Here is a 24139-nt window from a genome sequence, read left to right as displayed (position 1 = left end):
TTGCAGCTAATGATTAGATTACATTTACAAGGTATCTGGTAAATGCCAACTGATTGATTTCAGCTACCCTAGATGAAGAATTACTGGATATTGTTCTATGCGTTTCTAAATAATCTTTAGACTGTTCTTATGAAAGACATTCCTGCCGACTGATGCAAAATATTCCAGTATGGTAGGAGGAGATTTCCCTTGGTCATCTATGCAGGAGTTTAAGGAGAAGAGTGATGCCATCAGGTCGAGACAGAGGTAGAAGTGCAGGAGAGCAGCTGTGCCTAATGGCCTTGCAAGTGACCAAAAGGCACGGCTTCCATTTGGACAGGAGAAGAGGTTTCTGCTGTTGGCCTTTATGAAATTGGATTTGGATCTACTGATGCTGATTTTCAAATGTTGCATGCTTTGGTATAGGCAAAGTATAAACTTGGAATCCTTGATGTGAGCAGCATGCGGTGAGTAGATTTTTTTTTCTTTGAAGCATTTTTGGTTGAATCAAGACTTGAAAAGTGGATGTAGATTATGAATTGAATGAGAGATGAAGGCCTTCATGAAAATCCTAGGAACCGAGTAAATGGCACTCAGCTATTCCAATTACTTAAAGCTGTAAAAATCACAACTTGCCCAATAGCTTCGCTCAGAAGAATAAATTCCAAGTTTATTTTATTTACTCTATTTTTCAATGATTGCAGTGAGAATTACTTCTGCGACTCATTCACAGCAGGTGTTAGGTTAGGGGAGTGAAAGCAATAGTCAAACGAAGGAAAAGAGGAATAAAAATTCCAGAAGTAATCCCAATTGGTTGCTTTGTAGTACCAGAAGATGCAAAGTCGGAAGTGGCTCCAGGAAGGATGTTCTGTGAGAGAGGAGACTTGTAGACAATTATTGAGTTTCTGAAAGGAGAGGACCTCTATGGTAAATCTGGAAAAACTTGTCAAAAGAGATCCAGAGTATTTGGAGAGTGAAGAGGGTTATCCGAGCTTTTGAGTGGGTAGACGTACAATTAGACTGCATTATGCATCACTTGACCAAGCACCAAATTGATGTTTTTGAGATTAGTTTATGATCTGATGTATAATGATGTAACCTACCTATAAAATAATCAAGACCGAGCAGGAGTCGATATTTTTACGGTTTTGTTTCAAAGAACTAAATGCCAAATGGAATAAGTTCCTAAGAAAATTTTACAAAACACAAAAACACAAAATGAAGCAAAGAACTGCTTTAATGTTGAAGTGTGCCCAAGAGATGGTTTTTCAGGTAAGTTCTGAACCTTTTTATGCTATATTAGATTTTGCTTTTTCTATGTATTCTTTTGTTTAGATGGGACTATTCTCTAAACTGAACATTGTAGATTTTAGTCTTAACTCAAGTTCTGTAAATAAAAATTTTTGCCTTTTTGTTAGGCTGAGAATAAAAATGCAGTACAAGCACGCCAGTAGGTACTCAAGTTTTTCCCGTTGAAGAACATCCGAATATTCCATCCGACAATGTTTCAGTATACAATACATTTTTAGGTTTGTTACCTGTACTTACAAGCATGTTTTCTTTTTTCTAATTATTCTCTTTTATAGAAAGAATGTCCAAAAGTGGAGGCAGCCCAACATTCACGAATCTCATGCTGATGAAAACCAATATGGATCAACTTTCTGAAAATTACACAAATTTAGATCAGATTAAAGAACATCCAGAAATGTTTAAAAAGAGCACCGAATCCAATAAAGAAGTTAAAGCAAAGAATGAAGAAAATCTTTCAACTGAGGTAGAAGACTCAGAAAATGATTTTAATTATAATAATGTTGAAATAGAACAAGAGGAAGCAGTTGGGTCTCCAGTCATCCAAAAACAGGTAGGGAAAGAAAGTTTCCTTTGCAAAATTGAAATATTAGAAGATTGAAGTATGCTCAAAAAAAAAAAACTTCACTCAAAGAGGGAAAGTTAAGTTGAGTTGAAAATAATTTTGGCAGTTTTTATGCAGATATGGATGTCTCCACAAAGTTGGTGTAGAGAAAGCAAAAGAGTATGAAAAATTTTACAGGGAACATTTGCACGATGCTCAATATGCTCTCATTTGCGCAATGGTGTGCAAGCATCCAATAAAGAGAAAAAGATTCTGAAAAAAGTGTTAATGGTGTCACGGTGTGACAAGCATTTATTTAAAAATTGTAAAGCATATTTTCCTACAAACTTTTAGAATTTCAAGAAGGAAGGTAGATTTGTCATTAAAGACTTTAAAAAGACCAGAAGGCATGAAAGACTTGAGGGGAACAGGAGGTGGTAAAAATAAAATCTCAGATGAACAACTTCAAGAAGTAATTGAGCACACTGAAAAATTTTCAAAATATAATATCGCATTATGCAAGAGAACAAATGACACGTATTTACAGTCAGATGCCACATTGCCCGTTATATATATGATTTATACAAGCAAGAGACAAAATCTCCAGTGTCGTTTTCAAAGTATAAAAACATATTTTTAACTCATTTTAATCAAAAAAGAAAACAGTTGAAAATGGATACATGCAATACATGTGATAAACTCAAGGTTTTGAAAAGTACTGGAACCAACAAGGAACAAAATAAATATAAAATGCAAAAAAGTATCATTTGAGTTCAGCTGAAAAAGCAAGAAATTTATTAAAAACAGATAGAAAAAGAGCAGAAGAAGATTAAATTCTTGAAGTTTTATGTTTTGATTTAGAGAAAACCCTTCCCCTCCCATGCATACCAACTAATGTAATGTTCTACAAGCGCCAGCTTTGGCTATATAATTTGGGAATACACACAGCGAAAAAGAATTAGGGTCATTGTTGTATGGTTTGAAGGTGAGGCCGGCCAAGGAGCTCAAAAAGTTAGTTCATGTTTATTTAAACATTATGAAAGAAACTCTTGTAAGCACTTAATATTGTGGTCAGATAGCTGCAGAGGACAGAAGAGGAACATTAAAATTGTTCTGATATTGAAAGCAGTTCTTGATATTCATCCTTCACTTGAAAAGATTGCTTTACGTTTTTTGACATCAAGACACAGCTTTCGGTGCCATTGAATGTGCCCTAAAATTACAAAAGATTGTATACCCCAGAAGACTATATCAATGTAATGAAATCCTACAGATGAAAGAACCCTCTTATTGTTCATAGGATGGAAAAAGACTAAGTACAGCCAGTTTGGAACAATCTATTGTCAACAGATATATTTAACAAAAGAAATTGAAATTCACAAAGAAAGTCCTTATAGAATTTTTGTCAGAAGTAGTTTTGGAGATGAAGCTCAAGAAATAGAAATCTGGAGAAGAAACATGGGACTGTCAGAAACAAAAAAAAAAATTTTAGTGAGTTACTTCATAATCTGGTAAGCCTATACCAGAAAAGAAATTGGAAGACTGGACATTTTTATTGAATTTAATTTCAAAGGATGTTAAACAATTTTATAAGAATTTAGTGGGTGATCCTAATATTGAAAAGGATATACACATTGATTTCAACATTCAAGAAGACGAATAAGTTTAAAATACTTTTATTTTATTTAAGTCATGTATATTTGACTCTGTTTATGAGTTTTGTATTATTTTTTAAATTTTTCCATAACAATCTTCACTCAAACAAATGTCTTTTATTCACTACAAAATAAAATAAATTGCATACAATAGTTTTGCTTAACTTGACTAAACGACAGTTTTGCTACATGGTTGCGATATGCAGAACTTATAAAATTTCTTGTGTATAAAAAGCAAAACTCAACCAAGTGACTTTTTTTGATGTAACAGCTCAAGTATTTATTTATTGCCTTTGTTCTTACACACAAGAATTTCTGATATTTTTAACTAACAAGTCAAAAATTAGTTCCAACTAACAGTAACTCTATTTTTAATGAGACAGTAAAGCTTAAAGCTTTTTTCCAACAATATCAATTTGGCACCTGGTCAAATGATGCATAACACAGTCCAATTTGTGTTAGGTCATCACACAGAGCAAAGACTTCTGCTTCTCATCCTGCTTGGTTGGTGATGGAGTAGAGGAGCCAATTGGAATTGTGAACGTTGAGGTTGCTAAAGAAGATGACCTCACTATTTGGATGACTGAATTGCAGGTGGTCAAGTGTCACGGAAAAGAATGTGAAGAGATCTGAGTGGTTATTAGTCTTTGGAGACTGGTAAATGCAACAAATGAAAATTACTAAATGCAGCAAGGAAACCTTGAATTAGAGAAGGTCAAAAGCAGGGGAGTCACAAAGGCACAGGTGCCACCTTTGAGAACACATGAAATTTACAGACAAAACAAATACTAGTGGTGGTGGGCAGCAGATGGCATTGGTGTAGGTGATTTGCTGTAGTTGGTGGATTAAGTGGTGGAGATGGAGAGTTGTAGAGAGTATTTACCCTCCCTCAACGAGTCTGGACTCGTTTGAGGCATCATTTAATATAATAATAATTTGTGGTGAAAAGAATTGCGAAATGTGTAGTTTGCGCACTGGAGATGGACAGTAATAGATATATTGCTATCTGGGTTTCTGTCAGAAATAAGATCTGGTCTGGAAGACTACAAGTGATGGTGGATGTCATTTATGTCTATGTTAGTAAAGTGGATGTGAAAATCAGTTTTCAGTGGAGAGATATTATGGTATGGTTTGTATGTTGTGGCTGGTTATGATAACAAATTTTTTCTTTTTTGATGGAATTAGTTTATGAGGGGAATTCGCTTTTGTTGTAGTGTTATTGTTTACTGTTCGTAAGAGTTTTCATATGTTTGATTAGATGGGAGGATATAATGGGGACATACAGTGAAAGAAGTACTCTTGGACACCACTTCCATATAAACTATTGTGTGCCATGACGTGGCTTGTCATCTTTGCTACTTTGGACACACTGGCAATTCTGCTACTATTAGAATTGAAGAATATCAAGATTATACAAGATTTTTGGATTCTGAAGGTTCAGGTTTTGCTTCTCATGTCATTGACACAGAGTTCACTGGAACCATACCAAGCTGCTAAACTTCAGCAGGTTCAAATCTGATCATCTATTTTTGACTATGGTGTAAAGCCCTGCAAGGCTTCACACCACTGTCAAAGATACTAGTTGGATGGACTTTATGCCTATTTCTAACTTTTGGGGGGATTGTTGTTAATTATTTATATTTTTATTTATTCATTATTTTTAAATTAATGAATATGTCTATTCCCACATCTTTGTGTTTCTAATAGTTTCTTCCTACTGTGACCGAGAAATATATAGAGGTAGTAAATTATATTTAGTTTTCTCTTAAATGTGTGAAGCAGTTATCCAAAAAATATAGCATGTCTCTATTAAACAACTAGTAAAACAATTGATACTTTCACCTTGCCTTTCTGCATTCCAACAGCATCACTAATATTATTAATTTTCACACCAGCAAAACAAGATTTTGTCACACTTCCATGTACTCTTCTTATCATGGAATCAACCATAAATAAAAAAGTCTATTTGCCACCCTCTTTGTCATTTATTCATTTTTTTTTTTTTTTTTTTTTTTTTACCTCAGACCTCTTGCTATTCTTTCTTCTCAGTTCAACTAATCTTTTGAAGCTTCTGCAGCTTTTCAACTTGGTGTTTTGTACTGTGAAGGACTAGATAACATTTTCTAGTCTTTTCTTTTAATTTTTTTTTTTTAGGAAATTAAAATGTAAACTGGATTATTAATTATAATAAACTTTAACTACCTATATTTCAGCTACATTACATTGCCATCTTCAGGAATCAACAAAACAGCACGAGTGCCTGTGTGCACATATTAAGAAAATGAGGCTGAAGAAAGGAAACAGAAGTCAGTCCTAGAGTCCTAAATAGTGCTCCCAAAACAACTCAATTTAATGGGCTAAATTGAGTTATCTTGGCTGTTGGGCTGACGATCTTAGAATGTATGATTCCTAAATTTGAGGCAGTCTAATGCACCCACTAATTTACTTTGCAACTATGTGAAAAAGCTTTCTACATCCTTTCAAGGCATTCTTCAGTCTTAGGAAAACAAGTCAAGAAAGACTAGGTTATGTCTGATGAATACAAAATATAATCCATTTAAGCCAGAAACTCATGCACAGCTATTGCATCATGTGCAGGGGCACTGTCATGACCTAATTGTTCAGCTAAAGCTCAAATCTCTTCTTACAAACAGCTTCATATAATCTTCCCAGCATTTCTATATAACAATTGTTGGTTCACTACTTATAACATTTAATGAATTCAAAGTGAACTGTTTTTAAATTAAAAAATAAATAAGCATTGTGTTGATCTGCAATCAACGTGATACCTTTACTGCCTTTTTGGTCTCAGTGAAAAATGCTTTTCATTGCATGCTTTTAGGTTTTGGGTTTTAGAGTTGTACTGAAAGCATCAAGTTTCATCACTAGTAATAACTATCCAAAGCAGCCAATGGTGAAGAAATATCTGAATGTACATCAAACCAATAATTTCTATCTTGATTCAATATGCAGAAATATCTTTATAGAAATTTCTCATTCTCAAATCACCCATTAAATCTTCCTCACTTTCTCTAATTCTTCTGTGGACCAAACTAACTGCCATATTCTTTTCATAGTTTTACATATTTGATAAGCTAGAGTTTCACTTGAGCTTCTGCCTAACTTTGTACAAAACTTGATATTAAATGCACTGTTCCAAATTCCATTCAACAACCACAGCTTGTCAGCTACTTTAACTGTTTTGATATGACTCAATGCAATAGCAGGCATGTCCAAACATAATCACATAGTTCTGCCTGACTCACCATCAACACAATAGTACGAGACCATTATAGGAATTTTTGTGAAAAATTCGCAAAAATCCACACACACTTCCATTCAAACATGAAATTATATAATTTTCATTCTAGTATAAGTATATTAAAATATAATTAAGATTTTGTACATTCAGTAGGATCTTCACTTATGCAATTCTCAACATCAAATTCCTCATATGTACCCCTCAAGGAGTGTACAGGATATGAGAGTACTACATGAAAATTAACATCATTACTAACTTCCGATCTACAATTTTCCTCCAGATCAATTTGTTACCTGTCAAGATTCCAACGTTATCAGATCTTATATTTCTATCTTCTAAGGCACTCTTTACTGTTTTAGCAGAGAACACTTGTTTTGCTAATCTTTCCTCTCCCATTCTGTTTAAGTGACCATATCACCTGAGATTAGCTCTGCTAACACATTCCTGGATGCTAACAATATCAAGTTGTTCTAATATCCTCGTTTTTAATATGATATTGTCATTGATGCAATCTGTTCACACCCCCTAATCTTTCTCAGGACTCTAGTCTTTGGCCAAGTGTTTTACTTCAGGATCAACCCAGCTCTCAGATCCATAAGTTAAAATTGGTTTGAACACCATCTTTTATACAGCTAATTTAGTGTTTTGACTAATTTCTCTCTTATTCCATATATTTTCAGTAGCAATTCTTGCTACTGAAAATAATCCACAACAAAATTTTATATTTTACAATAAAAATGCTGTTATTGTAAAATAACAGACTATAGCAACACAAGTTAACTATATTATTCTGAAGGTTTAAATGGCTTTTAGAATGCTATGAATAAGGACAAAAACTATTTCCTCAAAAATGGTTGTAAGCAAAGTTTGAGTGTGCAACTTTTATTTTACAGAATAAAATGAGTGAAAATGTACTTACTACTGTAACTATTATTCCATATGTTATTAATCCAACTATAAGGCCATAATTTCTCTTCTTAGGAGGGCTACGAACTTCAGTCCTTGAAAATGATTCATAATAAAAAAAAAAAAATCCATTAGAAGCAGTTACAAAGCAGAATGAAGTAGTTCAAGAAGACAATTTATCACAAAAAAAAAAAAAAAAAAAAAAAAAATGCCACAACTGAATAACAGAGGGAATAATGTACATCCTTGTCTCACCCCAGATTTAACATTAAACCATCTTCCTGTACTTCCTTCAATTCTAACTGCTGACTTGCAACTCGAATAAAGACTAAGTATTGCTTGATATAATGCCCCATTCACACCCATATAACTAATGTACTGAATAGCTTCTCTCTTGGCATCTTGTCGTATGCATTTTACAGATCGACAAAACTTAAATACAGATCTTTGTTTTATTCCATGCTTTCAACTATTTGTTGTAAAGGGAAGATCTGATCCTGACAGCCTCTATTTAGCCTGAATCCAGCTTGTTCTTCACCAAGCTTCCCTTCCACAATCTTTCAACCGTTTCTCAAGTTGAAAGATTGTGGAAGGGAAGCTTGCATAAATTTTACCAGGAACACTCAGTAAGGAAATTCTCACATTCAGTATTATATCACCTTTTATATGTGGGTAATATGAGAGCTCTACTCCAATCATCTGGAATTCGTCCCTCAGTCCAGGCCTTCTCAACTATGCACAGTGCAGCCACTATAAGACTTATACCTCCATATTCAGCATTTCTGGTCAAATATTATGTGACACCTCCAGGTAGTCCAAAGACTCATCGAGGGAGAGTGTGCCAACGGCATCGAACGATTGATCCTATTCCAACTACTAACCGCAATATCATCTACTACAGCTGCCTTTCCACATTTATGGTTTTCCTACTTAAAGTATGGATATGTATTCCTGATTGCATGCCTGTTGAGCATTTTTTTTTTACTAATGTGATGTCACTGCTTGTTTTGTTTAGCAAATTTTTCAAAATAATTACTCCATACATGAAGGATATCTTTTTCACCAGTTTTCATGTCAACTTTATCATCTCTAATTCCTTTTACAGCACTCTTTCTCCATTTCTGAGCTTTTTCAACAGCCTCCAGAATATTTTGCCATCTTCTTCATATTTATTTTCTGTTCTTACATAGAAAGTTTTCCCATGACTTTTGTTTACCAAGTTTTATATAGTGTTTAGCTTTCTTACATTTGTTTTTTTTTTATTTCCTAACAGCATAAGCTCACTATTTGCCAGGAACTGTTGATGTGCTTTCTTCTTTTCCTTCACTGCCTCTAATTCCTGTGTCCACCATGGCATTCTGATTTTTCTATCCATGCAGACAACCTTACCACATGCTTCTCTGGGTGAATCAATAAATGTTTTCTTCAGAATATGCCACCGAATCTCCAAGATTTGGTTACTGTTCTCGAACCCTTTCATTTCTTCTTGAATAATGTTTGTATATTTTAGTCTACAGTCACATCTGAGAGCTGCTCAACTTTTATTCACATTAAAACTTTCTTACATGCCATTCTTTTCAATATGAAATTCAGTTTTATCCTGCTCAAGACTAAATAGCGATTGCTTACAATTTCAAATCCTCTGTACACTCTGGTGTCCTGCACCAGCGAGAAACCTCACCATCAGCAATAACATTTTTGCTTGCCTCTTTTCTCCATGTGAATTTGTGCACATTTATGTTGGAACATGGTGTTAGTAATAACCATGTTCATGTGATGAGCAGAAATCCAGGTATTTGCAATTATTATTAACTTTGCTCTTTTCTCCAAATTTTCCCAAAACATTTTTGTATGTCTGACAATCATTTCCTGCTCTGATATTTAGATCCCAAACAAGGACCAACATTTCCTTTTTTATTATGTCAGCTGCTTTCTCTAAAGTCTTAAAAAATTCCTCCATCTCTACGTCAGTAGAACCTTCTGTGGGACCCTAGGCACAAATAAGTTTCATTATCCAGTTCCCCATTCTGATATTTGCCCACATCACTTTGCTAGATATTGCTTGTCATTCAGGAAGATTATCCTCATATTTTGTGTTCAGTACTATAGCTACCCCTTCTTTTCTCTGACTGTCATTACTTCAATATAACATTTTATTTATTGCTCAGAAAAATCTCACCAGATTTGGTCTTTTTTTTTTTTTTTTTTGTTTCAGTCATCCCTATTATGTCAATCTGGTACTTATCCAATTCCTCAGCTAGCTCCATCTCTTTGCCAATCAGGCTTCTTATGCTGATAGAACCAATCTCGAATTCTGGTGATGTCAAGTTGGGATATGTTTCACGATTTGTTCCAGAATTGCCAATTCCTTTGTACATTCTCACAACACCCAACCTGATATCCTGTCTAATCTGCAATATCTTAAGAACTTCAATGATATTATACTCAGATGAGACTTTTTGCTGTTTGCCCTGGTTCCCTGGCAAAAACAACAGGGGCCTTGTTTGACTGGGCGATGACCCAGCCGACATGAAATTCTGACGAATTGTACCATCATTTTGTATTGTGGTCGGCTAAATCCCAAACTGCCAGCCCATCCTTGTTCGTTTAGTATCCAGGTGTGGATGCTAAACGTGGCACACCTAACAGAGCGTGCCACGAGAAGGTGAGGATTGGACATTTGGACAGAAGCCCTGGGTTGTTCTCTGCATTCCTTTTAAGCTATGTGGAGGCCTCCTCTCAGTTATACAACTTTGACTTTTAAGCACATTGGTTCTATAATTTGCTTTCATAGTCTTAGAACCTCCCTTATGCAAGGGACTTACAGGGTGTTCGGGATAAATTTGACAGTTTTTCGTAAGGAAAAAGAAAATCTTCTTTGTATCTATTAAATTTAATGAATTGACAAAAAAACATTACAGGCAGAGTTAATTACAATACTATCAACAAGATTTACTCAAAATAACCACCATTAGCATCGATCACAGCTTCAATTCTGCTTCGGAACCTCGAACAAGCTGATGCTACAGTCTCCCTGGGAAGGGCCGCAAAAACTGTTTTAATTTTATCCATTAACTGGGCTTTTGTATTACTGGAAGTGCGATTGGTGTCTTTTTCAACTGCGCCCCATACAAAATAATCCATGGGGTTAAGGTCTGGGGAGTTTGGAGGCCAAACATTTGGACTGGTGAAGTCGTAGAAATTTTCAGACAACCATTTTTGACTTTTCCCAGAGGTGTGGCAAGGGGCCGAATCCTGCTGCCATACATACGGCCTACCATTGGCTACCCTTGTTATCCAGGGCTTGACTACAGTTAGCAACTCCACGAACAAAGCCCGAATTCCAATGCCAGGGTTCTTCAACACCTGTTCCTGCAGATTTGCGAGGAATTCTGCTGTACGAACGCAATCAGATCGTCTGCTAGGGATCTTTCTTCTTGCTACATCCTCGTAGTCACCATTGCAAGTCTCTAGTTCATGCCTGATTGTTTTTACTGTATTCAGGGAGCATTGGGCAGCAGTCGTAATATCCTTATTTTGATGGCGGGCACGAATCATCATGATACAAGTTATTCTCTTCCATGATTCAGGTGGGTTCCAGCTATCCATCCTTTCTGACATCTTGTATATGAATGAAGAAGGGTCCAAACTTTTAAATGAAGAGAAGTGTGTGTTAATACATGTAACTTACGGGAAAATATAATTAATTATAAATATGTCAAATTTATCCCGAACACCCTGTACTTTGCCCTCTTTCTACTCCTTTGAAATTCTACCAGAGCTGAGACAAATTAAAGAGGTTCAATCAGAGATATTGCAGTTCCTTTATACATTCTCGCAAAACCAGACCTGATATCCTGTCTAATCTGCAATATCCTAAGAACTTCAAATCACTCAGTAACTCAATTATTTTACCTACTTCTTTCACCTCAATCACCATCAGCACTCATTAAGATTCATTTTCCATAGTCATTCTTCCTCTTACTTGCCATGTAACAAAAGAACTCTTTGGGATTTTCTTTGGCCTGCTTGACTAGGTTTTTTTTGTAATCTGATTTCGCCTTCTTTACAATGCTGATCACCTTTCTTGCTTGAGCCTTACTGTTCATAAGTTTGCTGGTCACTTTTCTCCTTATATACCCTATACAACATTTTCTTCGGCAGCTCATGCTTAATGGTATTACTCATTCATCCAACTACCTGATTTATCCTCCTTACTTCAGGTGTACAATTTAATATTGTTTCCTTTAGATGTCCCTTAACTATCTCCCATACACTAATGACCAGTGGTGGCTCATGGCTTGAAATCGTGGGGGTGCTGCAACTTTCAAAATATACATACATACTGTAAGTACAATGTATGTGTGTTTGGATAAAATATCAAAATTATGGTAAAAATTTAAAAAAGTTAAACATGAAAAAATATTGTGTATTATCGATAAAATTATACAGTTTAGAATAAGTCAAAATTACTTAAAAATAAAATCCATTCCTTGAATTGTAATTAAAAGAATGGATAGGAATGGATTTACAATTTTTGAACATTACAATTAAAGGATTTAATTGTAATGTCCAAATATTTAGAGAAATGGAGTAAGCACGATAAGCACTACAAACACTCTACTACTGGTGCAAACTGCACATAAACAACAGTGGGACTCCACAACAGATAGTTCCACATTACACTAACAGCTTGCATCTCGCTATAATGTGTATATGCTTGCATGCATAGCAATATGACACTGTGGTAAACATAGTGCTGCTAGCGTCCTTCGCCCTCCTAAGTGCTACAAGATGGATTTTATTATTTTATATTTTATTATTCTTTATACAAAATAAGAGAATTGTATAGGATTGTTGATGATATTTATATATCGAGAAAAATTGGGGGTGCTGCAGTGCCTATGGACAAGCCGCCCCTGCTAATGACATTCTTCCTTTGCGGTGTTTTATGTCATTACACAGATTCAAGCTTTCCCCTAAGCTTGTCATAATCACCTGCTTTGTAGATTCACATATACCTCTTCTTGACAGAATATTCCTCATGTTTTACAATCTCCCAAGTCAAGACTGCATGGTCACTTTTGCCAATTGGAAGCACCTTGGTTATGGATAGCTCTTCTGATCCTATATGACCAGGTCTAATACTGTCACATTCCTAGTCCACTCCATCACATGCTGCCTCAAGTATTTATCTCCAAGTAGGTATAAATCCATTTCCTTCCAGTCTATATCTCCATAGTTGAAGTCTCCCATAATAATCACTCATACTAACCCATACTCATACTAACTCATACTCAACCTGCACTCATACTAATTTGCTGACGCATGTATTCCGATCATCCATGGACTCCCCTGGCCTATAGCAACAACAAAATGTGTATTTGGTCTTACTGGCCTTATTTCACACTGGACTGCTTCAAATGAACAGCATCCTCCTACCACCTATATACTATTCTTTTTGGTTGCAATTCATCTGCTATCATGAGCAGTACCCCTCCCCAATCCTATCTTCTATATCTTTCCTAAAAATACTAAACCATTTACATTCTATCCCTGTAACTACATCATCTGCTGTTAGCCAAGTCTTACTAATATTATAAACAGTTATCAGAACAAATTCTGAATGTTTAAATGGATTTAATAGCACAATTTGTTTTTAAAAACATTACATATATTTTGCCTCTAATTACTGAAGACATTTGCAAGGTATTAACAATTAAATGTGTCACAAAGGCAAGCAATGTAAATATTCAAACTAGTGTCTCAATATCCTGACTATGTCTTTCCCCCAGCTGGGAACCAAAGGGGGCCAATTTTGTTATTTTGGCAGATTAAGTGGTATCTGTAGAGTACTAATTAATTTTGGGGATGGGGTGCAGAATAAACAGTCCTTGACCACATTAAGGTGGTGCAAATTAAAGATAAAAAGAAATTATTCCTGGTTTCATCCTATAGTGGAAAGTGTGTGATTGTTGCATTTGAAATCACTTCATGACTGGACTACTTGTATATAAAGGCTAATGACTTCACATCAGTTGCCTTCGTATCCCATAATGCAATGCATATGATATATGCATTGCATTATGGGATACTAAGGCAATTGATGTGAAGTTATTAGCCTCTATATACATAAGCAGTGAAGTGATCATCATATTGGAGGCTTAATGGATTGTATACAGCACTCAGAAAGGATTAAAACAGAATTTAATACTTCCTATATATTTTGTCTCAGTAAATGAGACATCTTCAGGGATTACAAAAAAACTAAATGTAACATAAAAACAAATAACACACAATACTAAGCCCAACCATGTGAGTGACACCAAAGTCCTATCTAGGCAGAGTGCCCTCTAAAGGTGGTTGTAGGTGGTCTGGAATGTAAAGTGGGACCTCTGGTGATAAGCCTTTCCCAAATCTTAGGAAGCTTAATGCAACCATATTTGTTGAGATTTGGTTGATTCCTGAGAGCTGCTGCTGCTGATTCTAAGAATAGTCTCTCTTTTTTGAATTTGCTGTGGTGGAGCATGGTGGTTTTTTTCCATGAGATCCTGTGGATTATATCCAAGACATGGTCAGCCAGGCCTGACTGACCATAGTCATGTTTGCAGATGTATGACTTATGTTCCTCCAGGAACATAGTGGCTGATCTGCCTGTCTGTCCAAAGTATGCCAGTTTACAGGAACAGGGTACTTTATAGACTCCAGGCACTGAGAGAGGAGGGAGCTGATCTTTTGTAGAGAGGATAAGGGTAGTAAGTTTGTGGTGGGGCTTAAATGCTGTGTGTAAGTTGTACTTTTTTTAAATCTTGGCTATTTTTTTGCATGTGCCACTGATGTAAGGTATGGTGATGGCATTTCTAAACTCTTTCTGAAGAGAGGACCAAGGAAAGGGGGAAGACCTGATTATTTTTTTTAATACTGTGATTGCTGTAGCCATTGTAGAGGAAAGTGTTGTATGTGTGGCCAAGCTCAGATGTAAGGACGGTTCCACTGAAACAAAGATTGTGGGCTCTCTTGGTAAGAGTTTTAATAATGCCATATTGTTGAGCAGGGTGGTGGTGGGAGAGTTTGTGAATGTATCTGCCTGTGTGCGTGGGTTTTCTATATACAGTGAAGGAAAGCGTACCGTTGGGAAGGCATGTAACTAAGGTGTCTAAGAAGGGTAAACAATTGTTCTTTTCCATTGTAAACTGGATTCTTGGATGTAGGCTGTTGAGGTGACTGAGGAAAGAGTAATGTGTCTGGACCATGAGGCCAAATAGAGAACACATCTACATATCTTAGCCAGATAGAAGGTTTGAGAAGGGCTGAGTCTATAGCTCATTTTTCAAATTCTTCCATATAAAAATTGGCAAGAAGGGGGGGGGGGGAAGAACCCATGGCAGTCCCTCTATCTGTTTGTAGATTTTGTTCTTCCAAGAAAAATAACCAGAATTGATGGCAAAGGAAAAGAGATCCAAGATGTCAGAAGGAAAAACGTTTTTTTTAAGAATGTTACGGTATCAATAAGGGAATATTGGTAAACAATGAGGATATGTCAAAGCTTACCAATATGTCTGTGTTATTTAAGGTTAAATTTTCTATGAGAGTTTTAAAAATGGGTAGAATTTTTTAAAAGATGTGGAAAGTCCAGTGAAGGGGGGGGGGTCAGAGAGCTGGCCAGCTGTTTTGACAGCTTGTAGCAAGGTGTGTTAATGGCATCTACTATAGGTCTTAGTGGGGAATTGGGTTTATGGATTTTTGGTGAACCGTATATTCGGGGGGGGGGGGGGGGGGGGGGGTTAAGTTTTTTCATGATTTCCAGGGGGGGGCAGGAAGACACTTTTTTTAAGTAAGTTTAATTTTTTAACTTGTGTTTTTTAGTGGGATTGTGTTCTGGCAGGGTGTAAGTAGAGCAATCTCAGAGGATAATCCCTATTTTCCGATTGTATTCTGTGGTATTAAGAACGACTGTGGCATTACCCCTATCTGCTCTGGTGATGACGATACTTTTTTCTTTTCGTAATTTCATGAGAGCAGTGCGTTGGGCAGACAATAAATTACTTTTTGGAGGCAGAGACCGGGCGAAGATGTTGGCGATGTCAAGTCTGATGTTATTTGCTATCTCCGGCACTAAGTGACAGATACCGCTTTTGACATTGTACATCACATCAAGCACTGACACTTCTTTAGGAGTGACTGCGAAATTGTGGCCGAGGCTTAAGGCACCGATGGCATCGTCGTTGAGCCTTTTGGACGATAAGTTCACTACTGTCTCGAGTAGTTGAATTTGCTGTTGCAGTTTGGCTTTAACAAGGTTGTTAAATTTCTTGATATGTTTATGTATGAGATGCCAGAGAGAGAGAATAGACCAAGTTCAGGGTTAAGTACAGCAGAGAGCTCTGATTGTAGGGAGCTAATGGCAGTGTTTGTCATGGAGAGGGTGGCTATTTGTTCCCACAGAAGTGACAAGCTGGCGCAGTAATATATGCAGAGAGCTTTTTTGGAATGAAAGTTGATCTTTAGCTTAACACAGTTCGGTATTACCCTTGTATCCCAACATCTTTTTAAAAAGGCCAGCCTATTTAGTTGCCTAGATAGGCATAGTTTTGACTTACCGTATTGTCTGGATTTGCGTGCTATATCTTCTCCATGAATGATTAGAATCCGTGTGTACAGGCTTAAGTGCTGTGAGGACATCATATTGGAGGTTTAATGGATTGTATACTTAATGGATAGTGAAGTGACTTCACACAGAAACTTTGTTTGCAGGATGAAATCAAGAATATAAATTTCTTGGCATCTTTAATTTATGAAAGAATTAAACCAAGAACCAGTAATAGAAAAAATTAGAAAATATAAACATAAATGGATGGAACACATTCAAAGAATGAAAACAGAAACATTATCAAAACAAGCCTTAAAGTACAAGCCATTAGGAAAAAGAAAACCAGGGCGTCCTCTTAAACCATGAGGTCTAAGGCCGGAACAGGCCATGCTAGGCCTAAATCCTTGATACACATGATGATGATCTTTAATTTATAGTATAACCAAGTAAAATAAACAACAAAAAACTTTCAACCACTAGGGTAGTGTATCTGTGTGGGAAGGGGGGGGGGGGGAGAGGAGGAGAACAGTCAGGAAATTAGATCTCTAATAATATCTTCTTGCTTTTACTGATTTCTATATTGAATCTTGTCATCACAGAATAGAAATTAAAGTATCCTCAAGGTTAGAGGTGGAAGCAAAATCTTAATAATAAAAGTATGTATGCATCTTACTGACTTCTGTTGCAAATTAACCTTTGAAACTGTAAAATCAAAATAAATATGATAATTCACTGAGTGCTGATATTTTGATGGATTTCAAATCAGAATCTATAGAGCACAAAAAACACTTGTAGAATAAAGAACTAAAATAGACATTGTAAAAACAATTCATATTGTATTGGAGAAAATACCACATGGCATCCTCTAAAGGTATGATACAAAATATCGATACAAAATTAATAACAGAAAACTCATGTACAAAGATTATTTAATAGTATAATTTTCGCCTGTGTGTCACAGGCATCTTCAGTACATATTAAACTCAAATTGAACAATAACTGACAATTCCAAAAAGCACTACCTAAGTAGCCAGTGTAAGATAACTAAAAAGGTCAATGAATTTCCTAACAAAAAAAAAAAAAAAAAAAAAATCTATACAATAAAAAGTTAGGAAAGATTAGCTGATTTGTAAAGTACTATCTCCCATAAAGGGGATAGATGTAAGCTGTCAGATCTGTTTAAGTTAGGAGAATGAAGTAAAGTTTCACATGTTTCTTTATAAAGGTGTTCCATGAGGAACCAACTTTTGTGAAGGACTCTTGTCTTTCTCCAATGAACTCTGTCTAGTGAAGATGGCATGTTCTGCAAGTCCAGACTTTTCAGGTTTAAAGTATTCAATATAAGATTGGTGTTCTTCTAGCCAAATAGAGGCAGATCTTCCTGTTTGTCCGAAATAAGATAATCCACAAGAGCACGGAATCTGGTAGACACCTGGATAATTAAGATGTGGAAGCTTGTCCTTAGGAGAAGTGAGAAAGGTGGAGAATTTTCTAAATGGTCGAAAGGCAACAAAAATATTCAGCGGTTTTAAAACTTTTGCTATACGTTCACTAATGCCTTGAACATAAGGGATAGGAATGTGCATTATTTCTTCTGAATTTGAAGAGGAAGACATTAAAACTACTCAAAGCTCTTCTAATGAAGCAATTCTTATAACCATTAGATAGAAAGGAAGAAGTTATATATTGAAGTTCTTTCTGTAAAAGATCGTCTGAAGAACAAAAGGAGTGGGCCCAATGAACCAGTATTTTAATAGTTCTTGCCTTTTGACTGGGATGGTGATGAGATTCAGCATGGATATAATGGCCTGTATGAGTCTTCTTTCTATAGACTGAGAAATGTAGGTTACCATCTGGTTGACAAAGAATTAGAAGATCTAAAAAGGCTGACTGCTTATTTGATTCTACTTCTAGGGTAAACTGGATCCTAGGATGAAATGCATTTAACTTAGTGAGAAACTGTTGAAGTTCATCAGAAGAGCCATTCCATAGAGCAAAAATGTCATCGACATATTTGAACCAATGAGTAGGTCTGGGAGAAATGTTGTCAAAGATATGTTGTTCAAGAAGTTCCATAAAGAAATTGGAGATAGCAGGAGAAAGAGGATTGTCCATTGCTGTTCCTTCAATTTGTTGACACAACTTATTTTTAAAAGAAAAATAACCAGAACATATTACAAAATCAAATAATTTTAGTGTCTGAAGGAAATTCCTGTTGCAGTAATTCAATGCTTTCGGAAAGAGGCACATTTGTAAATAAAGAAACAACATCTAAACTGATCATGATATCAAAAACGTCCAAATGAAGATCTGAAATTTTATTTTTGAAATCTGAAGTATTTTTTATATAAGTATCAGTTCTTCTAGTTGAAGAGGAGAGTAAATTTGATAAAAATTGAGATTTTGTAAGTGGGGCAACCTATATAATCTATGACTGGTCTTAATGGAATGCCTGGTTTATGAACTTTCGGAAGACCATACAATCTAGGTGAATGACCGAAGAAGGTTTTAAGTTTTTTATTTTGATCTTCATTCCATGTAGATACATTATCTATAAGAGAATTAAGTCTCTTCAATTGACTCCCGGTAGGATCCGATGTAAGAGGCCTATAAGTTGAATAGTCGTGAAGTAATAGAGACATTTTTCTCTCATATTCCTTTCTATCTTGAATCACTACAGCCTTCCCTTTGTCAGCTTTCGTAATAATTAAATTATGGTTGTTCTTCAGCGATTTCAATGCTTTAAACTCAGAGTAAGAAAGATTAGGACGTGGAAGTTTGGCATTAAAAAGAATTTTCGCACATTCAAAACGTAACCTGTTGGCTGTTTTTTGGGATAAGGATCGAATACCTCTGTTTATGTTATGAAAAAAATCCATAAGCGGCACCTTATTCAGCGTAACGGCGAAATCATGTCCTTTTGATATAACAAAACATTCACGGTCTGTTAGTGGACATCCAGAAACATTTATAACTGCTTTATCTATATCAATAGCATTATTACTGGATCTAGGTAAGCTGACCAGCGATTCAAATTTGCGTTTCTTATATTGACTACTTTAAACCTGAAAAGTCTGGACTTGCAGAACATGCCATCTTCACTGAACTGCATATATAACTTCTTCCTTTCTATCTAATGGTTATAAGAATTGCTTCATTAAAAGAGCTTCGAGTAGTTTAATATGTCTTCCTCTTCAAATACAGAAGAAATAATGCACATTCCTATCCCTTATGTATAAGGCATTAATGAATGTATAGCAAAAGTTTTAAAACCACTGAATATTTTTGTTGCCTTTCGACCATTTAGAAAAATCTCCACCTTTCTCACTTCTCCTAAGGACAAGCTTTCACATCTTAATTATCCAGGTGTCTACCAGATTCTATGCTCGTGGATTATCTTATTTCGGACAAACAGGAAGATCTGCCTCTATCTGGCTAGAAGAACACCAATCTTATATTGAATACTTTAAACCTGAAAAGTCTGAACTTGCAGAACATGCCATCTTCACTAGACAGAGTTCATTGGAGAAAGACAAGAGTCCTTCACAAAAGTCGGTTCCTCATGGAACGCCTTTATAAAGAAACATGCGAAACTTTACTTCATTCTCCTAACTTAAACAGATCCGACGGCTTAAGCCTACCCCTTTTATGGGAGATACTTTACAAATCAGCTAATCTTTCCTAACATTTTGTCTAGATTTTTTTTTTTTTGTTAGGAAATTTATTGACCTTTTTAGTTATCTTACACCAGCTACTTAGGTGGTGCTTTTTGGAATTGTCAGTTATTGTTTAATTTGAGCTTAATATGTACTGAAGATGCCTATGACACACAGGTGAAAATTATACTATTAAATTATCTTTGTATGCAAGTTTTCCGTTATTAATTTTGTATTGATATGTCTACTCACGGTATACCTCTTAAAACTTATGATACAAAATAGTCTCTCAAGCTGAAATTCTTAGCATGACAGTTGCTCAAATTAACGACTGCACACATATTGAGGCAAAGTTCAACAGCAACATCAATGCAAAAGAAATCAAACTAGCAGAAGAATCAGATAAGTTACAGATTAACACAGTAGGTTGCCGAAACGAAAGGCAAAAGGTGGAATTTTTCTAATAAACGAATACCAAATGTTATATTTCGGCAAGACCAATCATGGAAAAGGAGGAATAGTTAAAAAAGCTTTTTTTTTTATTTTTTTAATTACCGTATTGATCTTTCAATCTTGTGAATGTGACTTCATGGAGAGATTGAGAGCAGTTGATGATGGGGAGGAGAGACTGACTGTAAGTGAGCAAGAGGTGTTTGGGGAGTTAAGTAAACTAGTTGTAAATAAGCTGGACTTGATAATATAATCACCATGTATTCTGAAGGAATGTGCCAGGGAGTTGACACCTGCCTTGACATATTTTTTTAATACGAGTCTTGCACTTGGTCAAGTTTCTAAGGAGTGGAAGGAGAGCAAGATTGTGCCACTTCATAAAGGAGGTGATCGAACTCAAGCATCAAACTATAGGCCTATCTGTGTGTCAGGTGTTGTGGTTAAGTTGTTGGAAAAGCTTGTGAGAACTAGGATCCAGAGTTGGGTTGACAACAATGGTATTACCTTTGATGGACAGCATGGATTTGCTAAAGGGAGGTCATGTTTTAGTAATCTACTTACTTATTACAATAAAGTGACTGCTTCCTTGGACAGAGGAGAAGGATACACAATAATATACTCTGATTTCGCAACGGCTTTTGATAGAGTACCTCATGATAAGTTGACAGTCAAACTAGAGCAGATGGGGTTGGATATTAGATTAGTCCATTGGATTGGAGACTGGCTATCTGATAGGTATTAACAAGTTGTATATGGGGGTGTGATATCCAGGAAAAGGAAGTCACTAGTGGAGTGCCTCAGGGGTCTGTTTTAGAGCCATTACTGTTTAACTCTTATATTAATGATATTGGCGAAGATCTGGATGGAGATATTCAGTTGTTTGCAGATGATGATGCAAAGTTGAGACGAATCATAAAGAGTAGTGAAGATGTTGTGGCCTTGCAAGAAGACTTCAATAAATTGAGTGATTGGGCACAGAAATGCCAGTTCAATGTTGCAAAAGGTAAGGTTTTAAAATTTGGAAAACAAAGATGGGATGCAGAATTTATGCTTGGTGAGAATATATTATTGGAGGTAGAGGAAATAAGAGATCTGGGGGTGAGAGTGGATAAGGATCTAAAATTTAGGGGACACATAGCCAAAATTGTGAAGACAACACAAAGGCTTCTGGGAATGATGCGGAGGACACTAACGTGTAGAAGTAGGGAGATTCTTGTTCTATCGTATAAGGCTTTGATTAGGCCACACATGGACTATTGTGCTCAGATTTGGTCGCTGAGATTTCAGAAGGATGAAGAGATGTTGGAAAGGGTCCAAAGGCGACTGACTAAGGTAGTTTCTGACCTCTGGAATGTTGAATATGAGGAAAGATTGAGAAGATATAATTTACAGAGTCTGGTGGACATGAGGAAGAGGGGAGATATGATAGACCTACAAGTTGGTAAGGGGTTGTTATAAGCTCGATGGTGGAGAAGTGCTACAGAGAATAGTGGGCGATCAGGGGAGAACCAGCAGTCATCCCTGGAATCTGTATAAAGAGGGTGAGAATAGGGGAGTGAGACATGGCAGGTTTTTTTCGTGCAGAGTTGGGAATGATTGGAATGCCTTGCCTGAGAATGTGGTGTCTGCAAGGAGTTCAAGTGTGTTTAAGACACGGTATGATGAGATGGGTGTGTGATAAAAGGACCTTCCAGATGAGTCTTTGGCTCCATGACGTCTTGGGGTAATAATAATAATAGGGAGTATGCAAAGCCATTTTAGCCCTATCTAACTTTTGGAGACTGAGTGGGCAGTTCAATCTCCACTGATAGCAAATCAGAGATAGCTGGCCCAAGGTTATCACTAATTTAAGCAGCCTGCAGTGAAGAGACAGCTCAACAAGTGCTGGCATCTCGTTGTCCCTAACAATATTTTTAATGTCTGAAATAGTGTGGATTCCATGGAATTTTCTCGAGTTTATAGACAAAAAAAACCCAGAGTTTCTGGGTGAAAACCCCCGCTTGCCCATGCCAGAGATCGGCTAACTCAAGAACCAGGCAAAAAAGGCTTAGTCTAGTTGCCGACTAGAGAAACTTTTTCTAACTATAAGTCTATCTTCAGGAAGTTCAGCACTGAGGAGTGCAAACACCACTTCTGCTGAGCTACACAGGCTCTTATCTACCATCATCTACACCAGGGTTTCCAAATTGTGTTCCGCGGAAAGTGAATAAGTGTTCCGTGATGTCAGTGACCAAGCCATGTATTTTTAAATATGGAAGTAATTCGGGAAAGGAAATACCGCTGTTTATGACCGGTCATAAAAATTGCCTGCAAGCCGATTACAACAATGGGTGGCACATCATCTGTTTTCAAAGAAGCTGAAAGAAATAACATCTGTGTTGCGAATGTTAGTGACCAATCAGCAAAGAAGTATAAAGAAAATTTTTCCACTGAAATTGAAGATCAAGGTAGTCTGTATCTGGTTCTCAAATCTAGCAATACTGAATACTTTCTTCGCAAGTTCATATTGTAAGGTGAAAGTGCTTGTTTCGAAACCATAGTGGCATGATTTTTTTTTAAAAGTAATAGGCCTACAGATTTAAATTTTAATATGAATAAGAGACAAGGGACTTTGTTTAATTTTAGTGTTAAGAAATCTCTTGTTGAAGGTGTTCGTGATGCACAGATAGTGATTCATCTACCTCCAAAGCAATCTCCAGGATGTACAAAAGGAGGGGAAAACTACCAGCACACAAAAGAAAAGTCTGCATTCACTCATAAGTGCCTATAATAATATTATAAATTTTTGGTGATCAGAATGGGATATGTCAATGAAAATCAGACAAATTAATTTAATGATGTTGGCCTGAGGAAACTACAATATGCTACAAGATTTCATTAGTCCAGTGATTGATAACCGATTTAAATGTAGATTCTTGTAGACAGGTTATGCATTAATAAAACACTTAAGGAAATGAACAACGTAGTTAAGGATATAAATTAAATTATACTTTAATAAATATTTTCCGATATTTCGGCAACGTCACGTTGCCATCTTCTAAAGGAACTTGCAAAAAAAGGCACGTGCACATAGGCACTATAAACACAGTAACTGGGAATGAAGAGATGAAGCTATTGTTCTCCTATAAGTCCTGATGGTGCCCTCTAGCGAGCTAAGTAGGTGTTCTTGGCCGTTAGGCTGAAGGTCTGCTGATGTAAGCCTCCCAAATTTGGGGCAGTCGCATACAACCAAATTTGTTGAGGTTTGGAGAATTTCTTAGGGCTGAGGCTGATTCCATAGATAGTCTTTCAAATTTGTATTTGCTACGGAGTATTACTGTAGCTTCCACCGTATTCTGTGGCGTGTATCCAGAGCATGGTCTGCAAGACCAGAATGGCTGTACTTGTGAAACCGGATGTAGTCCTTGTGTTCAGAAATTCTGATATTCTCTGTCCTGCTTGTTTGGCCAAAGTAAGACAGTTTACAACTGCAAGGGACCTGGTATACACCAGGTAGGTCTAGGGGAAGTGGTTGGTCTTTAGTGGAGCAGATAAGGGATGCCAATTTTCTGTAAAGTTTGTAACAGGAGGTCAGGTCATGCTTATTTAAGATTTTGGTAATCTTTTCCAAGGTGCCTCGGATGTAGGGAATGGTGATGGATTTAGAGTAATCCTTGTTGTGGAGGGGATCTGTGGTTTGTAGGTTCTAATATTTTTTGGACTTTTTTTGGGGGGGGGGGGATAGCTATTGGCTGAGAAAGTGTTGAGGATGTGATTTAGTTCAGTGTTTAGGTCCAAGTCGTTTGAAGA

At 36.3% G+C, this 24139-nt stretch overlaps 1 protein-coding gene across 2 annotated transcripts in view; it reads right to left on the bottom strand.

The window, feature by feature from the left end:
* Nucleotides 1-24139, bottom strand: part of LOC150094924 (alkaline ceramidase 3-like) — a 172650-nt gene that overhangs the window by 84465 nt on the left and 64046 nt on the right. Inside the window, exon 5 of one of the 2 annotated variants that reach the window (XM_090411349.1) lies at nucleotides 7668-7749. The exons of the other annotated variant lie outside the window; for it this stretch is intronic. Within the exon in view, the coding sequence (XP_090267475.1) occupies nucleotides 7668-7749 (82 nt within the window). The remainder of the gene's footprint in view (nucleotides 1-7667; nucleotides 7750-24139) is intronic. 2 annotated transcript variants of the gene reach the window in all.

The sequence above is a fragment of the Typopeltis vanoorti genome, chromosome 21 (genome assembly GCF_054136105.1).
Source record: "Typopeltis vanoorti isolate ZY-2024b chromosome 21, IOZ_Tvanoo_1.0, whole genome shotgun sequence".
NCBI lineage: Eukaryota > Metazoa > Arthropoda > Arachnida > Uropygi > Thelyphonidae > Typopeltis > Typopeltis vanoorti.
Note: the sequence above shows the minus strand (reverse complement) of the source record. Positions and strands in the feature narration are given on the sequence as shown.